The 19976-nt window shown below is 43.3% G+C and overlaps 2 protein-coding genes across 9 annotated transcripts in view; one reads left to right on the forward strand and one right to left on the reverse strand.

Annotated features, from left to right (window-relative positions):
- Nucleotides 1-5278, forward strand: part of SPATS2L (spermatogenesis associated serine rich 2 like) — an 87292-nt gene extending 82014 nt beyond the window's left edge. For all 5 annotated transcript variants that reach the window (XM_075934277.1, XM_075934279.1, XM_075934278.1 and 2 more), the window contains one exon: nucleotides 87-5278. In XM_075934277.1, coding sequence (XP_075790392.1) covers nucleotides 87-485 — 399 coding nt within the window. In that variant the 3' untranslated portion in view covers nucleotides 486-5278. The remainder of the gene's footprint in view (nucleotides 1-86) is intronic.
- A 2358-nt stretch (nucleotides 5279-7636) lies between these two features.
- KCTD18 (potassium channel tetramerization domain containing 18) overlaps nucleotides 7637-19976 on the reverse strand; it is a 29735-nt gene continuing 17395 nt past the window's right edge. For 2 of the 4 annotated variants that reach the window (XM_075934283.1, XM_075934284.1), the window contains exons 6-8: nucleotides 19324-19418; nucleotides 15271-15379; nucleotides 7638-12751 (exon numbers count right to left, since the gene is read on the reverse strand). In XM_075934283.1, coding sequence (XP_075790398.1) covers nucleotides 12247-12751; nucleotides 15271-15379; nucleotides 19324-19418 — 709 coding nt within the window. In that variant the 3' untranslated portion in view covers nucleotides 7638-12246. Of the gene's footprint in view, nucleotides 12752-15270; nucleotides 15380-19323; nucleotides 19419-19976 lie in introns of all 4 variants that reach the window. The other 2 variants (XM_075934282.1, XM_075934281.1) reach the window with 2 other exon arrangements.

Here is a 19976-nt window from a genome sequence, read left to right on the forward strand (position 1 = left end):
TGTATTAATATTCACCATGTTATACATGTTTAACAAGATCTTTTAAGGAGGTATGCAACCTAATCAATCATTTCCTTTCTTGGTAGAATGGGCCATCAAGCCAGAGACGAAGATTTAATTCCCAGTATCACGGCATCCGGCACAGTGGGTCTGCCAAGTCACAAGGTCCCAGTAACGAAACAGATCAAAATAATATAAAAAGCAGTTCCAAAAATGAACACAGAAGACAACAGCATAATAGTTTCAGACCTAAAAACAAAGGAGCTATGAAAAATCAAGACCAATCCACAGCTACAAGGACCATAGAAAATCTAACACCTATAGAAAAGACCCAAAGAAAGCATTGTACACCAGAAAGCACAGAGCCAAGACAATTCCACAGCAGTGTTGCTAGGGCATCTCAGTGCAATTTATGCCCTGCAAGAAAAGAGGTCTCTGCTGATGCCTCTGCTCTTTCAGTGCCAGCTGTGACTTTGGTGGCTTAAATTCTAGCCAAGAAGAGACAGAGTAGGATTTATCTTTTTCCACTTCAGTTTCTTGCTCAAGGTGCTAGTTGAAATGCCGACAAAAATTAGTCTGTCAGAAAACAGAATCAATTTAAATCACTTGCTGCTTAAAAAACTATTTTTTTATTAATCCCAAATAACCAGCAGCAGTTCACCTCATACTTTCAAGGCTTTGCTCAATAGCTCAAGATTACTTTTGTCAAGACAATGCGGCATTTTAGCCAGTCAGTATTTGCTTCTTAAAACATCAAATCTAGGTTGAAAAAAATAAATTGAAGATTAAATCCATAGTAACAAGATGCCTGCCATTCACATGTGGTTGTATGAGTCCATTCTGTTGTTTTTAGAGTAGCTAATGTTAGAAGAAACAACAGGAAGTTCACACATCATGGTCTGCAATGAAAACAAACACTCTTAGGCTACATCTACACTGCAGGCTTCTTGCGCAAGAACTTTTTGCGGAAGAGATCTTCCACAAAACGTTCTTGCGCAAGAGTACATCCACACTGCCATAGATGCTCTTGTGCAAGAAAGCTCTAATGGCCATTCACAGAATGGCCATCAGAGCACCTGTGCTTTTTTTTTGTCCGTCCACACATGCCTTTTTGTGCAAGAGCTCTTGCACAAAAAGGCTTATTGGTCATAGAAAGAGGAATAACTCTTGCACAAAAAACCCTGTCTTCTGACAATCTACTGTACTTTTTCTTGCGCAAAAATACACTTGTAGTGTGGACATGCCTGACAGAAGTTTTCTGCACAACTCTATAAAGCTCTCTCTCTCTCTAGCAGATATACCCAGCATTGCTCCAGTCTGTAATTGAAGAAATATGTTTTAAATAAATGAAAAATGTACATGCTTTATTTCAGTTACTGTATTTTTCGAAAATGAAGGAAAATGAAGGCTGGAATGAGAGTTCAGGAGGAAGGAAGGGCAGAGGGTAGGTGGCTGAGGACAGAGGATTGGGAGGTGTGGGAGGGAGCTCAGGGCAGAGGGAAGGAGATGGGGGGGCTCAGGGCAGGGGGAACAGGTGCTGAAGTCAAGGCAGGTAGGAGTTGCAGGACTCAGAGAATGGGGCTGAAGACAGGGAGCTTGGAGGTAAGGCGGCTTACTGGGACCACCTGTGGCAGGAAGAGTGGGACTGCTCTGGTGGTGACTTCTCCCAGGGGGCTGGGGCACCCTCCCCAGTCCTACCCCCCCACAGCAGGCTGTCTGAGAGGGACCAGGCTCCAGAGGCTGCTGCCCGCCCCCCCCACGGCCTGCAGACTGTCTGGGTGGTGGGCAATGCTCCAATGGCTGCCGTCCCCTCCAGCTGACCACCACACGGCCTGCAGGCTGCCTTGGAAGGACCAAACTGCAGACTGTCGGGGGGGGGGAGGTTCCTGGGGGCTGCTGTTGACCTTCAGCACACCCCCACACATACAGCCTGCAGGCTTTCTGGGAGGGGGCCAGGCTCTGCGGCTCCCCCAGACTGCAGCTGTTGGGGAGGGGTGGCTCTGGGGGTTACCCCTCCTCCAGTGCTCCCCCATGGTCTGCAGGCTCTCCATGAGGGAGCAGGTTCCAGGTTTGGGTCAAGGGGGCTCCTTGCTGGTGTGCTGGCAGAGCCCAAGCCCTGTGGTCCACTCTTTTGCAGCTGCCCCCAGTGGCCACTCTCAGTATCATCCCTTCCCTCTCTGTGCACCTCTCTTTTGCATTCCTCCTCTCTCTGTCCTTTACTTTTCCATTGTATGGAAAATAGTCCCATTCTCACCACTTCCCATTTTCCAGGCACAACCAAATCCTGACCTGGGTTTAAGTTAGGGTAAGAGGAAGCTGCATAGCAAATGTGGGAGTCTAGTTGTTACGGTTTAGGAGGAGTTCCTGAACAGACACCCAGACACAGTCTAACATATACATATAGAAGCTCTATTTGTGATTATCTAGACAGTATTTGGTCCTGCCATGAGGGCAGGGGACTGGACTCGATGACCTCTCGAGGTCCCTTCCAGTCCTAGAATTCTGTGATTCTTACATATCATATATATTCAGGTAGTACTGCTTTTTACAAATTAAAAAAAAAACATTGTATTTGTCTGTTATTTGAAAGATCTGTAAAATCAAATATAAATTGGTGTTTAATACATAATATGTTGGTATTTTTCATTGGTAAACTACTTGGAGTCTGGAAAAATGCTCTGTTCTTACATTTGTCATATACATGCAGTCCCCGGGTTACCTACAAGATAGGGACTGTAGGTTTGTTCTTAAGTTGAATTTGTACGTAAGTCGGAACTGGTACATATTGTAGGGGAAACTCAAGCCAAACATTTCTCCAGAGCTCAGTTTTATTCTCCCACACCTCACTTCCCTCAGTCCTTTATTCTCAAGCTGAGGTGTCTGCTGAGAAAAGCCGCTCCGCGTCTCCCTGGTCTGCTGGGGGGGGGGCGCTAGCTTCGCGTCTCCCTGGTCTGCTGGGGGGGGGGCGCTAGCTTCGCGTCTCCCTGGTCTGCTGGGGGGGGGGGCCCTAGCTTCGCGTCTCCCTGGTCTGCTGGGGGGAAGCAGCTAGTGCGGGGTTGCCTCACCCCATTTGTAAGTAGGGATCCGATGTAAGTCGGATCCATGTAACCCGGGGACTGCCTGTATATAGTCATGGTTATCCAGGGGTCCAGGCCAACTCTCCTCCTTTATCAGCCACTTTTCTGTGGCTGATTGGAATAATTTTTTGCATATGAAAAGTTGTGGTTGACGCCAAATTGTTTTTCTCTGTTTTTGTCATAGAACCCATCCATCCTTCAGGAGAGGTATGACTCTTCCACATCTGTTATGGCAATGTGCAGCAGAAAGCAGAGATTTACATTTGAGTGGCTATCACAGCCATTTGAATGTTCTATTTAAAAACAAATTCTAGATCGTTTTAACGTCCCGCATCTGAATTTCAAAAACCAATTTCTCCTCACCCCACCCCGCAAAATGAAAAGCTACATTCTAAAATCTCTAATGTTTGCTGCTTTGCAAGCCACGAGTTTCTCATTTGTTTATACTCACATCTCTGTGGCAACAGCCTCCCTCCATATGCACTTTGGGCCCAATCCTGCAGTTCTTATTCAAGTCCCACCAAGATCAAGCCTCTTTTATTTGTCCTAGTGCTTTATTCCTTGATCGTGGTCATTTATTGTAGATATTTGAGACCTGACCTAAAGTTCACTAATGTCAACTAGTCTTTCACCTAACTTCAGTGGATTCTGGATCAGTCCCTTATTTTCTATTCTGGACTAGAATCCAATACCCTGGAGTCACAAGTAGTTCTACTGACCTCAAAGAGACTGCTTGTGAAGTAACCTACTACTTAGCATAAGGTATCAGAATCTGACCTTTTGTCATGATATTAATAAAATGCCTGAATAGACACTTACTTGCTACTCCGCACTGTCATAGTTACCCTCTGCTTAATTGTTACTAGAAGGCTTAATTCAGTTGCATTAAATGACTGTTCTATTTGCCTCCCCCACTCCCCTCAAAAATTCAAAGCATAAGTATCCTTATTTGCTTTTCAGACAAGGGTCATTATTTATGCCCAATCTTTGCTCATTTCTCTTTATGACATCAATGGAAATTCCTATGTGGATATTGGGCTTTATGTGGGTCTAAGAAGCAATTAGCTTCTCTTAATCTTGAGACAGAGTGAAGGAAAAAAGTAAAAATCTAGGGACAAATGTTTCCTACAATAAGGCTTTGCTTCCCTACTGCTTACCCTAAGACTACCAGGAAGCAGCTCCATTTCAAACCCATGAGGCTTGCCAACAGCACGTTTGCAGACAGGTGATCAGACATGACTGGATTAATGTTAACCTGAGCTGCTGCTGCTGTTTGCAAAGGGGCTGTAGGGGAAGGAGTGACTACTGTTTCTCATGGAGTGGCTTGCAGATGGTTGGGTTATAGAGGACTAAGGAAGTTGTGAGATACTTCAGGCTGACTCCCAGGCTCCAAGTCAAGTGGAGCAATGTCTATACTGCAAAGTGATAGTGCTCAGACCGGAGGGGCTTGGCTTAATGCAACCTGAGACCTTCAGTCCTGATGGGTCTCAGGACTCTGAGCATGAGCACCAGTTTAGTATAACTGCAGCACAGATGCAGGGGCAGAGGTAGACTAGAGTGCGCAGGCTCAAGCTCAGGTTTATGTTTCAATGTATTCAGACCCATAATGACCCTTATGCTGCATCGCATGCAAGTTAAATCGCACTTGAGCCTACAGGTACACAACTCTGTGTGGCAGCTCTTTTATGATGAGGTACAGCAGTATACAGCTTCACTGCGTTCAGAGTGTTCAAGAACATCACTCAAAACCCATAGAAATGGCTTGAAGCTTTAGTGAATGCTGCATCAGCAGCTGGAATGAGCTGAAAAACAACTAAAGAAGCCTGGATAAAATGGCTGAATCTTTCATGCAAATCAGAATGTATGACACACAGAATTTGTCACTGAGCCCCCAGCAGTGGCAGGCGTAAAAAGGTAACTGAGCAAGGGGAGCTAGCTTGCATGAGCCATGCATATTTATTCATAAGAACAAAACAAAAGGCATTTCCTACAAAGTTCACAAAGTAGCCAGGCTCTATTACTTTATCTAAGCCTTCCCTTTTACTCCCACTGCTACTGTTTTACCCTCCTCTGAGCTTATGCCTGAAGTGAACGTTAAAATGTTTCTGCAGGGTTTTGCTATAGCAAAATACGCACACTGCCTACTGATTGTTACTGCATTTGTGACTCCTTTAATTACTTGTAGCAAGGCTGGCTGGAGCCTAAAAGCAGCCAGTTGACAGGAAGCAACTGATAGCCTTGTTCTCCCTCAAGCTTTTGGAAAAGACACTTCTACGCCTGCCTGCTCAGTTTCTCAGGTGAGAGCTTTGACTTTCATAAACTGTAAAGAGAAAAATTTAAAAAAAATATGAAGTTTTCCTTTCACTGGGAAACATCATTGTCTCTTCCCCGGTATTGCTGAACTGTAGTCATGCTGCACTTGGTAGATGCTTAAACAAAAATAATTTAAAACTAGTTTCTTCTCTGGCAAAATGCTGGAAAGTGAGACCATGGCCCTGGACACAAGGACAAGAGAAAGACATTAAATATCTACTGTATGCAATATCTGCAGCCCAGGTGCTCCCAGAAGGAATCATTCTAAGGGCACAGGTGGAACTAAAAGCTCATGGTGAATAGCACCATCAGCAATGCTATCTGGATGCACAATTTATCCATTGTTAGTCAGCTGTTTCGGTTTGGTTTTTTGTAAGTGTTATAGCAAGGGCAGAGAACCTTTTCTCAGTCAGGAGCCACTGACGCACAGAAAAATCAGTTGGGGATCACACGGAAATGGAACAGACTAGTGCAGCGTTTCCCAAACTATGGGCTGTGGCCCAATAGCGGGCTGTGGGGAAAAAATACCGGGCCTCAGCGTGCCTGGTGGCTGCCAGCAGGGCCAGCCTTAGGCCGATCCGACCGATTCCATCAAATCAGGCCCCGCGCCCCTCAACCCGGAAGTGCCAGCGAGTTACAGAGCCAGTGGCCCTGCTCCACCAATATGTGGAGCTGGGTCTCTCCCCCGGCTCTGCGGGCAGAGGGCTTTGGCCCATCCCTGCTGTGCGCGGTTCCTCCTCACGGGCTGCTGCTGCCCATGTGCAGCGTTGCACATGGGCGGGGAGGATGCCCGGGTGTGAAGTGACGTCACGGCCCGGGATTTTAAAACTTCTCGGAGGCACATTGCGGGCCTGCCTCTGGGTTCGGCCTCCGGGGCCTGAGCGCGGCCTCCGGCCCTGCAACATGGAAGGCGGAAGGCAGGGAACGGGCTTGTGTGGCAGCGGCGGTGGAGTGGAGGGGAGGAGAAGAGGAAGCGGCGGTGGCGGGGGGGGAAGTGAAGGGGCTTGGGCTTGGGCGGGGGGGAAGGGAAGGGGCTGGGGCTTGGGCGGGGGGGAGGGGAGGGGCTTGGGCAGCGGGGGGGAGGGGTGGAAGGAAAAGGGGCTTGGGAGGGGAAGACACCAAGGGACAGGGTGCAAGAGAGACAAATGCCAGGGGGCCAAGTGCAGACAATGAGGGAAAGGGTAGGAGGGGAGGTGTCAGTGGGAGGGGGGATAGGGTGATGCTTGGAGAGGAGAGAAGAGGAGCGGGGAAGAGCATTGGAGGCTGGAGGGGGAGGTGCTGGGAGAAGGCTAGAAAGGAGGGGTGGGCATGAGAAAGGTGGGGATGGAGCAAGGCATGTGTGAGGGCACAGAGGGGCAGGAGGGGAATGGGGCAGAGAGTGGTGAGGGGGTGGGTATCAGGGAAAAAGAGGGCAAAGGGGGCAGGGGCAGTAAGGGAAGGGGGAGGCACCAGGAGGGTGCAGGCCTAAGGGAAGGTGCAGGTACCAGGGGATTCTGGGGTGAAGCAGAAGGGCAGACACCTGCAGGGGAGGGACCAGCACCAGAGGAGAGAGGCAGGGCAGATGTGTAGAGGGAGGTGTTAGAAGAGGGGTAGCTCACATGATCAGAGTGAGGCTACTGGAGGAGTGGGCACAGGGGGGAGAGAAGGTCTGGTGGAGGGGGGCAGGTCTCAGGAGGGCTGAGGGCAGTGAGAAGGGCAGGAGTCAGGACAGCAGAGGAGGGTGAGGAGTTGGGGGGCAGCAGGCACCAGGGGAGATGATGGAGCAAGGAGAGGAGACCTGGCAGCAGAGAGAAAAAGTAAAGGTTTAAAAATATTTATTAAGAACTTGTTATGCTGCCCACGGCCAGTTTGTTTGTGCTCCGCGGTGCAGTTTGGGTTTATATGGGGATCAACATGTGGCCGGCGAGTGGGAGCTGAAACAAAAAAGTAACCAGTGTAATGATCTTCTGTTGAGATGTGTTTTAGTAGTTACATTCTTGGACTGTCATTGCTCATGAAAAGTGCTGTCACATGGGTGGAAATCGGGTAAATATTGAATTTTATTAATATCAGCAGAACTGACTTAAATGGGGCCTGTGTGTTGTGTGTCCTGCCTTAATCTTTGTATTCATGCCTGTCCGTGTGAGAGAAGCTATTTGTATAGATTTACTTGCATATGTAACCACACTTAAGTTGAGGCCCTCAGCATGTTCTGTAAGTATCAGTGTGGCCCCTGGGCTTCCAAAGTTGAGTTGCCCAAGCTCATCCCTGACACGTGTCTGTCTATCTCCAGTGATGGAGATTCTGCAATCTCACTAGGCCAGTGTTTCCCCAACTATGGGCTACAGCCCGGTACCAGGCCTCAGAGTGGTTGCCGGGGTGTTCTGCGCTCCCGGAGTGCCCGTGTGCTGCCGGGTCCTCCAAGCCCTCTGCCGGCCCGGGCAGAGTCTGCAGCCAGATGTTCCGGCTCCTGGCAGAGTCCTAGCTAGGGGAAGTGGAGGGGGAGGAGGAGGAAGGGAGAGCCGGCCACCAGAAGCAGCACTGGACGGGGGAATCGGGGCAGTCTGCGGAGATTGGGGGGCCGGTGGAAGCAGGGCTGCCGGGGGGCACGAGGTTGGGGGCAGGGAGCTGGCTGGGGAAGATTGGGGGGAGGAAGCGGCCGCCGGAAGGAGGGCTGGACGGGGGCAGCAGGGCTGGCCAAGGGAGATTGGGAGGAGAAGCGGGGGAGAACTGGCTGCCCGGGAGGGGGTTGGGGGAAGTGGGGCTGGCCAGAGGCGCAGCAAGGGGGGTAGGGGGGAGGAATGAATCAGCCTGCGGGGAGTGGGAGTGACCCGGCCATATGTAGATCTCGGGGCGCTGCCCCCCTCTCCCCCCCAAAGCACAAAGCACGAGTTAGTTCAGCCCGGGGATTCTATTGCTCCCCCCACACACACATACCCTCGAGTACAGTAGTTGCAAATTGTCTGGCTGGCGGACACACTCATGCAGCCTGAGCACATTTACCAGCCAGGCAGTTCGAAACTACGAACTGCTACATCTAGTAATAATACAACTTACCTAGTGAGAAAATACCAGACATGTTCTATGTCTGGTATTTTCTCAGTTTGTTTTTTATGTGTTTGTATTTTTGGGCTGCAAAAAACAGTACTGAAAAAAAAGGATTCCAACTAAAGTAAAAAGTCTGTGAAACCCTGGTGTAACCAGCTTTCTGTCTGTCTTACAGTCCATTTATCCAATCCATATTCCTTAACTTGCTGGCAAGAATATTGTGGGTGACCATATCAAAAGCTTTGCTAAAGCTGGCACTGGGGGTTTTGGGAAGACCAGAAACAACTTATTTGAATATTCATCATTTGATTAATGAATATGCAAATATGCAAATGAACATTACCAGTCCTCCAAAAGTTTGTGAATGGATTTACTGGTCCCTGTGTCAAAAAGTTTGGGAACCCCTGGACTAGTGGCTTTCAGGATTCAACTATCTGAAGGGAGGTTCCAAAGAGGATGGAGAGAAGCTGTTTTCGGTAGTGACAGATGACAGAACGAGGAGTAATGGTCTCAAGCTGCAGAGGGGGAAGACTAAGTTGGAAAAACTATTTTACTAGGAGGGTGGAAAAGCACTGGCATGAGTTATCTAGAGAGGTGGCAGAATCTCTATCTGGTTTTAAGTCTCAACTTGACAAAGCCCTGGCTGGGATGATTTAGTATTGGTCCTGATTAGGATGTTGGACTCGACGATCTGAGGTCTCTTCAAAGAGAAGCATACAAATGGCTAGGCATAGCTTATATTATTAGCAGAGCAGAAGAGATGACATAAAAACAAGACTGAGCTAGCATACCGCTGGGTTCAGAAAACATGCATTTTCCCTTCAAGTAACATCATATTTGTTTATAAAAATGATTTTGCTCTGCATGTTGTTAAAGACCTTCCTACACTATTTTAACAGATAAACCCAATACCAACTACTATCTCGGTAATATTTCCGTGGCGCTTTCATGAATTACTTTTTAGCACTACCAATATGAACATGTGCCTATCATATGAAATAACATCAATTTGTTTCAGTTAAGTATAGTATAAACCAATACTCCATTTTCTGAAGCAGTTCATTGAATTGCAGCTGTATGAATCACATGTACTAGCTGGTGATAACAGGCTTCTGTCTCACAGCCACATGCTCAGTCACATGTGAATGATTTTCTAAGCATTAACTTGGAATAGTACTCTTCTGCATACTTAACACTTGTGCTGCCAAACATTGTGTAAGCAGAATTGTGTGTTTTCAAACAGCCCAGAGAGCTGACACACGTTAACAAGAAAATGACAGCAATGCCTATTTAGTTTGATGGATTAGATTAGTGCCTCTAAGGCTATTATCATTTATTTATTTAATTATGTCTCCTCCATCCTCAGGTGCCATTTCTGCCTTTTATTTCAGTCTTGTGCTGCACAGCTAAGGCTTCTGAGTGCTATGGATTTGGCAGTCATAATTAATAATTATTATTATAATTAATAATAATACTTTAAACAGTACTTTATTCTCAGGAAAGATGACCTAAAGTAAATAGTAAACTGATGCCAGCACATAAAATTGCATAAGATTTTTCTTGAAGCATTTTTTATGTGTGCATAAAATAATTCCAGATTATTGCTGACCTTTAGTGTATCTTTTAAAATAGTTTAAAAGCATCAAACGCTGAAGAGCAGGTAGGAAGGAAATAGTCTTGATACATTTCAAGAAAGATTAAAAGTACTGTACACTACAAACAGTGCCGTTATGAAATAATGAGTAATCAAAATTGAATATATATGAAAAAATTGATTTTTTTCATTCAAACATCTAGAAATATTCCAGACTCTAGGGCCAATGGACAGAAGGAAATGGCAGACTATACAAATTAAGTATTTTTCCATAATGTTTGCTCTTTTCTATATAATCTAAACTTTCATTTAAAAATATCAAAGTTTCTATCTTGGGTCATCTACCTGGCCTTCAGAATGTAAGTCAGTTTTGCCAAATCCCATGATATTTGATGTTTTTCTTAGCACCTGTGCTACAGGAGGTACAGGAAGTTCTAGCCTTCGTGGGTGCGGATCTTGAAAAAAAATGCACTTCCTAACATATTTTTACAAGTCTCATGATTAAATTCTATCATGTGATTTTTGTACACTTGGGAGTGGCAATGTTAAAACTCTTTTTAGTCAAGCAAGACCAGCAAAGATATGCACTATACGAATCACATTAAGTAATATTGGTCTAAACATCCAAGAAAAATCAAGGCACTTTGTCAAAACATTGGCATACAATTTTGTTTGCTACACTGGGGTAAATCTGAAGCACCAAATGATTTCATTTGAGTTAGTACAAATGTACACTCATGCAACTAAAAGCAGTACGCAGCCTCATATTTTTGCTGTTTATTCATTTTTCAAAGTAAAACTCTCTACTGTTTTGTTTCCTAAGCTGGAAAGAGGCTGAGCCTGTCTCTGAAGGGAGCGGGGGAGAACAAGTCAATCACAGCTGTGTGTCTGGTGTAAGAGCCTTTCTGCAATTGCTGGACAGGGTGGACTGCAGCCGTGTGATGCCAGGCATGTTCCAGTTCCTAAGCAACATAACCTAAGCCTAGCTCATCCATGTAACTTCCTACTGGAGATCACTCTCCCTTGGAAATGTAATACATGTATGGTTGTCTCAATTCTAAGAAAAGAACCTGCCCAGTTGCTGCTATGACAGGCTATTTCCCCTTACATTTCTTAGTTCCTCCTCTATGGCAGATGGGATGATCATTGCTGTTAAACTGCTCTTCCTATAGTCTTCCCAAAAAGCACTTTGAAGCCAGCAACCCTGCTCCTTATTCTTGGTAATTCAGACACCTTTACAATGTCTAGTATTTTACTAATCTGGACAGAAGAAGACTGAGGGGGGATCCAAGACTGGATCTCCCCCCCCCCCCTTACTAATTAATGTGGCCTATTTTTTCCAATTTAAAAATATAAATTAGAAACCTAACTTTTAGTCTCAATTTTTTTTTTAAATCTTGACCTTTATAACTGAGTCAGCTAGGTTTGGTTTGCTTATGTGTGGGGTATATTCTATTTTTTAAAGACAGTAACACCATGGCAACGTGATTTAAGTAAATATTCAAGATAAAGCTAGATGGGTTTATGAAGGGGATGATTTGATGAGATAACATGATCTTGGTAACTAATCATGTTACCATGATAATGATTTCATTATCAGTGGTAAATAGGCCAATGGAGGGACGATAGGAGTTACTATAGAGAACTTTTTATTTGGGGTCGGGAAGGAATTTTCCTCCAGGGTAGATTGGCAGAGGCCCTGGAGGTTTTTCGCCTTCCTCTGTAGCATGGGGTACAGATCACAGCTGAAGGATTCTCTGCATCTTGGGATCTTTAAACTATTTGAAGGCTTCAATATCTGAGATATTGGTGAGAGGATTATTCCAGGAGTGGGTGGGTGAGATTCTGTGGCCTGCATTGTGCAGGGAGTCAAACTAGATGATCATAATGGTCCCTTCTGACCTTAAAGTCTATGAGTCTATGAGAGTGTATTGCAAAAATATTTTTCAAAATCCACACATCCTGCCCCCGTCCCAAAAGGTTAAAAGTAAAAACACTCACAACTAACTACACATTTTAAAACCTTTTGCTCATGTATTTTTTACTATTTTTCTCCATGATTTCTTACCAGCTCTAGCAATAAATTATAGTCCCAGATGTGTGTTTGGCCCTTGACACGAGAGTCAGAAACTTTTCTTTTAGCAGATCATGCTTGGAAGTCTCTGCTCCCTGGACTAAGGAGTTAAATATTATCATCAAGTTTGTCATTCTCCAAATTGTTATTGATCTTCCTATTCATTGTTGATATATCCGATTTTTTCCCTCTCTTAGTGATGTAGAAGTAGTAGGACTTTCAACAGCAGGAACTTCCTGCTCACCTGTTGTACTCGGTGAGGAAGATGCCTGAGATGGTGATGCAATACACAGTGGAGTCCGCTTCAGTTTTACCACACGAGTGGCTGTGGGTTTCTTAAACATTGAAGTGTTGAAGGTAGTTTGATATGTTGCCTCATTTTCAACATCTTCAGTTTCATAAGATGCCTGAGAACTTGTAGGCAATGATATGCATGTTGGGGATTCAGTTTTTAGCACTACTTTGCGCTGTATCAAACTATCGCTGCTCGGTCGCTTAAAAGTTACCACAGAATGTGAAGGTGTGTTACTGGCAGCTACCTTTAATGAAGATGAGTTCTTGACTTTGATGCGGGTACTTGTTGAGGGACCGGAAAATCTAATTGGTTTAGGACCAGCTTTAAAGTTCTGGCCATCTTCCTCCTCTTCAGTAAAGTCTATTAATCGTCTATAAAACAAAAGACTGTCTCTAAAGTAGCAATCTAAGTATTTTAGTTATTCTATACATCACACATAATTAAGCTATAATTATGAAATAGCTTTTCTCCAACATTCACTCTCAAATCTGATATTTTGTTAATTCCAGTGTCAGGTGTATTTACACTTTTATGCAGCTCAAAGTTATGAGCCACCATTAAAGTATATCTTAAAAAGGAGCTGATATGCAGAAAGCATCAGCTGAAAATGTATGAGAGAGCAGTAAAGGAGAGAAATGAAAATTAAAACAGGGAGGGTATGTCTACACTACCACCCTAGTTCGAACTAGGGTGGTTAATGTAGGCAACCGAAGTTGCAAATGAAGCCCGGGATTTGAATTTCCCGGGCTTCATTTGCATCTTGCCTGGCGCCGCCATTTTTAAATCCCCGCTAGTTCGGACTCCGTGCCCGCGGCTACACGCGGCACGGACTAGGTAGTTCGGATTAGGCTTCCTATTCCGAACTACCAGTACACCTTGTTCCACGTTCCACGAGGAGTAACAGAAGTTCGGAATAGGAAGCCTAATCTGAACTACCTAGTCCGTGCTGCGTGTAGCCACGGGCACGGAGTCCGAACTAGCAGGGATTTAAAAATGGCGGCGCCCGGCAAGATGCAAATGAAGCCCAGGAAATTCAAATCCCGGGCTTCATTTGCAACTTCGGTTGCCTGCATTAACCACCCTAGTTCGGACTAGGGTGGTAGTGTAGACATACCCTGAGAGAAGTTGAAAATATTCAGCTAAATTAGGGTATGAGCAAAGATCTCATGTGACACCCAATAATAAAGTCTCAGTATGTTTTTAAAAAGTGTTAACAATATATATCTGGTAGACAGGAGTACTGACAAGATTACCAAATTAAAGAGTGTAATACAGCTATAGGAAAAGCAAAGATCACAAATGAAAAGAAGGTTTCACTAAAAGTTTTCAAGAGAACAAATGAAAGGTAAGTAAATAGGATTATAGGATAATAGGATATCACAAAAAAGGCAAATGTATGTTCTTGGCAGAAGTAGCTAGCTTTTCTACAATGGTCAACAAACACTTTCTCTCAGTCTCTGTAGCAATGGAAAATGAACAGATGCCAGGGAGATTTAAATTCATCAGGGATATAACATAAATAAAACTGGTGGAAATCCAAGTTATACTAAAACAGCAGATCATGAAATTTGAACATATGAGGGCTGACAAAGACTATATTGTATTGAAACTAAAAGTAGGTCATAGAGAGAATTTAGAAATTTATTTCTGGGCAAGGGGTAAATGGGGAGCACAAACATTGAAGTGAAGCCTATATCACTTTGTCAATAATTTTTAAACGCCTTGGAATAGGGGTGTACTAATTGTTAGTCTGCAAGGTGAAGTTAGCACTGGCATAATCCAGTGAAGAGATCTTGAGTGGCTAAAAGGGTCAGGATAACAAGGGAACTGACACCCAGCTACCACAAGAAAGACTTAGTCTCCCTAGAGCAGGGATGAGGAACATATGACCCACAGGCTGGATCTGGCCTGTTGTTTAATATCATCCAGCTTGTGGGATGTCTCCATTACTCCCCACAGAGCTAATGCTGTGAGCCCTAGCTTTCTACGCTGAGGGCTGGAAGCCCTAAGCTTCCACCCCTCCCTGGGCAGGTGAGTTGAACATTTTATATTTCTTTTTCTTAAAAAACCTAAATTATGTTGTGTTTGCTCATGTGTAGCCTGAAACTAATTTTTTTCTGTTGGTTAATGGCCTGTGATGGAAAATTGGTTCCCCACTCTTACCCTAGAGGCATGGGGTAACAAGGTGGTCACGAGTTCTGGGTATCTGAGAAACACCACATCAACAATATACTAGGAGTAATGCAGGGATAATTTTTACATGAGATCTTTCAGAACAAGGTCAGAATGAAAGGATATGCTGGAGGACCATCAAAAAAAGTTTAAGTAGGGAGAAACTTCAACAGAAGAAAGAACAAAATATAGAAGAGGAAAAAGTTGTGGAAGGAGCAGAGAGATAAGAAATATACAAACCCTCTACCTATAATTAATTCATACCGGTATATTTAAGGAGGTGAGGGAACGTAAGAGAAATAAACAAGTGAATAATTAAACTTTAGGACAGTTTTCAGATAACTGGACCAGTAACAAAAAAAAATCTTCACTCTAAAATTTGGAACCTCCTCTGCCCATTTTAAAGTGTGTGTTTGTAGGGTAGGACTACTGAATAAGGAAAACATTCCCATAGGCCAAAATTAAGTTATTTTTTTTTCTACTAAGGTCAGATTTCCAGTTCTCTTCCCTTTGATGAAAATAAGATTATCAAAAAAGGAAATGTGTAATGAAGAGACAGGGAAGAATGAAAAACAGAAAATCAAAGTTCATCATTATTCCAAAAGATTACTTAAACAGTGTCTAAAAGTTGTAAGAGAAAACAACTTAGTCTTTTACAAAAACAGTAGTGCATTCTACAGTGGATCTCTAGCATCGGAGTTTGAATCAGTGAATATACCTTTTACGAACTGGAGACATGTGATGTAGACTTCCTTTTAAAGGGCGTTCTTCAAGAGTCCAACATTCAATCAGCTGGGGCATTCTCCAGTAGCTGAAACCTGAAGTTCCTAAGACAAGATACTTAACAACATCTGAGGAAACATACTAAAAGCATGTGTACATATGTAAGTGCTAAAAATTGTTGTTATATTCAAGATCTCTGCTTTAGAACTATAATTGACAAGTATTTATATATCAATACTGCGTGTCTCTTAGGGTATGTCTAGACTGCATCCCTCTGTCAGCAGAGGGATGCAGATTAGGCAGGTCGACGTTGCAAATGAGGCAGGGATTTAAATATCCCATGCTTAATTTGCATTAAAATGGCCGCCATGTTTTGCCGACTCAGCACTTTGCACAAAAAGCAGCAGTCTAGAGGGGGATCTGTCGAGAAAGAAACATTTTTTGACAGATCCTTTATGCCTCCTGTAAGGAGGTTTACAGGATCTGTCAAAAAAGGCTTTCTGGAAACAGAAAACAGCAGCCAATGGAAGCTGAGAGGCTCCATGCCTCCAGCTAGCACATCCCTCAAACACTGCAAGCAAACAAATCTCCCGGCATGCGAGTGATTTATCCCAACAGGCTGGGAGCCAAAGTTTGCTGACCGCTGTTGCAGATGCAATTCAGGATTCATTTCTTTGAAAAAAAGTGCTAAAATTTTATTTTTATTTAAATTGTATCTAAATGAAATTTGACCCTTCCACATCACAAAATGCTAGAACTTACAAGACAATCAGAAAAATACAATGAATAATAGTACTATGGCACTGGTGTCAGTCTGCTATGAGCAATTTGATCTCTTCCTGCATGTTGACCACTGGACCTTCTTAGTCTCTATGGGTGCACCTATACAACACTTTAACTCGTAATAAGATACATAATTTGTGCTACGTGAATTGCGTATTTTATTTCAATTCTATTTCAAAATAGCTTATTTTGAAATTTGGCATGTCTACACAGCACCAGATTTCGAAATAATGCACGATTTCAAGACATCCCTTTACCCTCGTGGAATGAGGGTTACAGGGATACCGAAACAGCACGCCCGTTATTTCGAAAAATATTTTGAAATAACGGGCAGCTTGTTAAGACATGGGGTAGCTATTTCGGGATACTTCCGGTATCCCAAAATAGCTATTCCCAATCTTGACTGCACGCCCATTATTTCAAAATATCTTTCAAAATAATGGGTGTGCTATTCTGATGTCTCTGTAAACCTCGTTCCACAAGGATTAAAGGACATTTTGGAAGAGCGGTTTATTTTGAAATTTGGCACCTTGTAGACAGCACCAAATTACAAAATAAACTATTTTGAAATAAGCAACGCAATTTGCATAGCTCAGATTGCGTAGCTTATTTTGAGCTAAGGGTGCAGTGTCGACTCACCTTAAGCAATCTGAACATATAATGTGCAGAATCAATGAAATCTTTAATAAATTTTAAATAGCCTGTTATTGCCCCAGACGTGCCAATCTGCAGAGCTTCTTTGAAATAATGAACAATTATAATTTGACAGTGATAAAGCAAGTGACATTCCTCTGTAAAATTCTACAGTCTATAAATTATTTTCTGAAAATGTTATACCATAATTTAAAATGAACAATAGTGAAATCAAAAGAAAATGGCTTGCTTATGATGCAGCATTTAAACTTAAAGTTGTTGAATAATCAGAAGCAAACAATAATTGTAATGCTGTTCATGAATTCTATATCCAAGAGAAGCAGGTAAGAGAACCGCGAAAAAATAAAGCAACACTAAAAACATGCCAAGAAGCAAGAAAAAATGTCCAGCAAGGCATGCTTCATTTCCTGAGTTGGAGAAAGATCTCAATGATCGGGTTGTTGAATGTCGACAAAATGGGTACCTTGTCACTAGAACTGGAATTCAACTGCATGCTTTGCAAATGTCAAAGACAACAAAAACAAGTCAGAAAAGCTTGCATTAACAGGTTGGTGTGTTCACTTCATGAACCATCATGGTCTCTGTCTTCGGCAGCAAAAGAAGATAGTACTAAAGCTTCCAAGAGACCTTGAAGAAAAATTGAATCTTTCCAAAGATATAAAATATTGAAAGTAATGTGCGTTTGAGTTGTCATAAATAGGAAATAGGGATGAAACACTGATGACATTTGATCTCTTGAGCAACAGAATAGTAACTGGTATTGGTGAAAAAAACAGTTTTAATTAAAGCCACTGACCATGAAAAAAATCCATTTTACATGTTTGGCCAATAGATCAAAGCTCCACCTTGTTATTGTTTTCAAAAGAAAACTCTTGCCTAAAACTATGAAATTTCCAGGGGGTGTCATCATGCATGCACATGAAAAGGAATAGATGGATGAAAGCGGGTCTTTCGAATAGCTGGAAAAAGTGTGGAATAAGAGACCAGGAGCACTTCTCAAGAAACCTTTTATGATTGTTTGGAACCCATTCAGGGCACACAGGACAGATGAGGTGAGACATGTGGCCAAAAAAAATGAAAAATACTTTGGCTGTTATGCCTGGAGGCTTAACTTCTGTTCTACAACCATTTGATGTCTGCCTGAACAAACCCTTTAAGGTCAGGTTACGCAAAATGTGGTCTGTCTAGATGTGCTCAGGCATGGCGAAGTTGACAAAAGGTGGGAATCTGATGGAGCCCCAAGTCAATATGGTTGCTCAGTGGGTCAAGGATGCATGGAAGTCCATTCCCTTGGAAACGCTAGAAAAATCATTTAGGAAATATATCAGCAATGTGCCTGATGGGTCAGAAGACAATGCCACATTTGCTGATGACAGGATGGAGGCTGATAAGGAATCTGAATCTGAGGACGACATTGCTTACATCTATGATGACAATGCAGGAGCAGCTATGACTGAAGCTGAGTTTAATGAATTGTATGGTGAATTGCAGACTGATTCAGAGTTTGAAGGGTTTTAAGACTTTAAGTATGTGCATTAAAATGATATAAGACGTTAAAACGTGGACTGTCATTTTGAAGGTATGTGAATACATATTTGTTCAGTTATTACAGCAGGTTTTTTGTTAGGTTGCATTAAAATAAATCTACTAAAACTTTTGTGTGTCTCTTCTGAATCCAACTTTTAAAATACAGCAGAGTCCACAGCATGGTCAGTTCCCAGACCAGTAGGGCAAACTGCTGGCATGCTGGGATGTTTGTGCACTTGGAGCGTCTTAGCTATCATTGGCTGCTGTTCACCGTTCCCAGCCAATGGGAGCAGAGGCAAGCAGTGCGGGCCAAGGAACGTGCTGGCCACCGCTTCCCACCTTTCCCATTGATCCAGAACAGCGAATGGCAGTGACTGGGACCTGAGGGGATCTGTGCCTACAGACACTCCAGCTACATAAAACATTCTTGGTGCACCAGTGATTTGCCCTGCTAGGCTGAGAACTAAAGTCTGCCAACCCCCCGCAATGGAAAAAAAATGTAAAGCACAATGACCCAATCATAAAACGACCCCTACCCTTCACAGTGTGATTTTTTTTACCAACAGAAATTGGCTATAATAGAGTATATACAATAGCTTGTAGGACATGGGCCAAATCAGGCCCACCGTGGTTAGCCCCTAGTGGGGCCCCCCCCCCACTGTTTACCTGTGCCTCCACAGGTACAGCTCCTGTTCACCACAGATCATCATTCCCTACCGATAGGAGCTGCAGTCCGCGATTGCCAGTATCTGCAGAAGCGCAGGCAAATATAGCAGCAGCAGCCCACCAGGGGCTAACCCTGGCAAACCACCATTTTATTGCCCACCCATGTTGTAGGATGTAAAGCTCAATTCCCGTTAAAATTAATTTCCATTCAACATTCTCAGTTTAAGGAATACCTAGAACTCATTTTTCAAAGAATGACTAAGGTTGTTCTCTTTCCTCGTGGCACTTAATAAGTTACAGAAAACATTCAGAAATGTAATTTTCTGGTCATTTGGTGAGGAACAGAGCACTTTGGATTTCTTATTCTTTCCTTCAGAGGCCTAACTACTAAGCTGGAAGAAAAGAATGAATACTGTACCTTTCCCTTCCCAGACATCAAAAGCATCCATCATCTTTTTCAGTTCACTCACTGAATAATAACTCCAGATGTATTGGACATTACTTCCAGCCACTCTAGAAATATTTTAAATTAAAAGCTATGTGATTAATCCAGTTAATACTTTAAAAATAGCATGTTTTACGAAAGCCTCAAAACAATATTTCACTCCCTTCCTTTACCCACAAAGAAACGAAGATTTCTTAGATTTTTCCAAAGCAGATATAATATTTTAATGCCCTTTTCATTTCCATAAATCAGTACCACTTTGATCCAGCTGTCTCCTGTAAAAAATACCCACTATGAAAATGGTCATCAGCAATGCATGCAGCTACACTAATTAATCTTTGCTTATACTTGTACCGGAAAAGTGTCCAACTCCAGCTTCACTGGACCTGCTGCTGACATGAATTGTCAGCAATAGGTATTTATTCTATAGCAGTGGTTCTCAAACTTTTTGGTCCATGGCCCACCTGGCTAAATGCAAACCTTCCCGCGGACCACCAGTTGCTAATAGAAACTTGCAGTTACATAATTATTCCCACTCCATTTTACTAGTGCTGCAGCTAGGGAGAATGGTTTAATTTCAGCACTAAAAAAAGAAATATTAATTTAAATTATTAAACAGATTAAAA

This window comes from Pelodiscus sinensis, chromosome 7, assembly GCF_049634645.1.
Source record: "Pelodiscus sinensis isolate JC-2024 chromosome 7, ASM4963464v1, whole genome shotgun sequence".
NCBI classification, from domain to species: Eukaryota; Metazoa; Chordata; order Testudines; family Trionychidae; genus Pelodiscus; species Pelodiscus sinensis.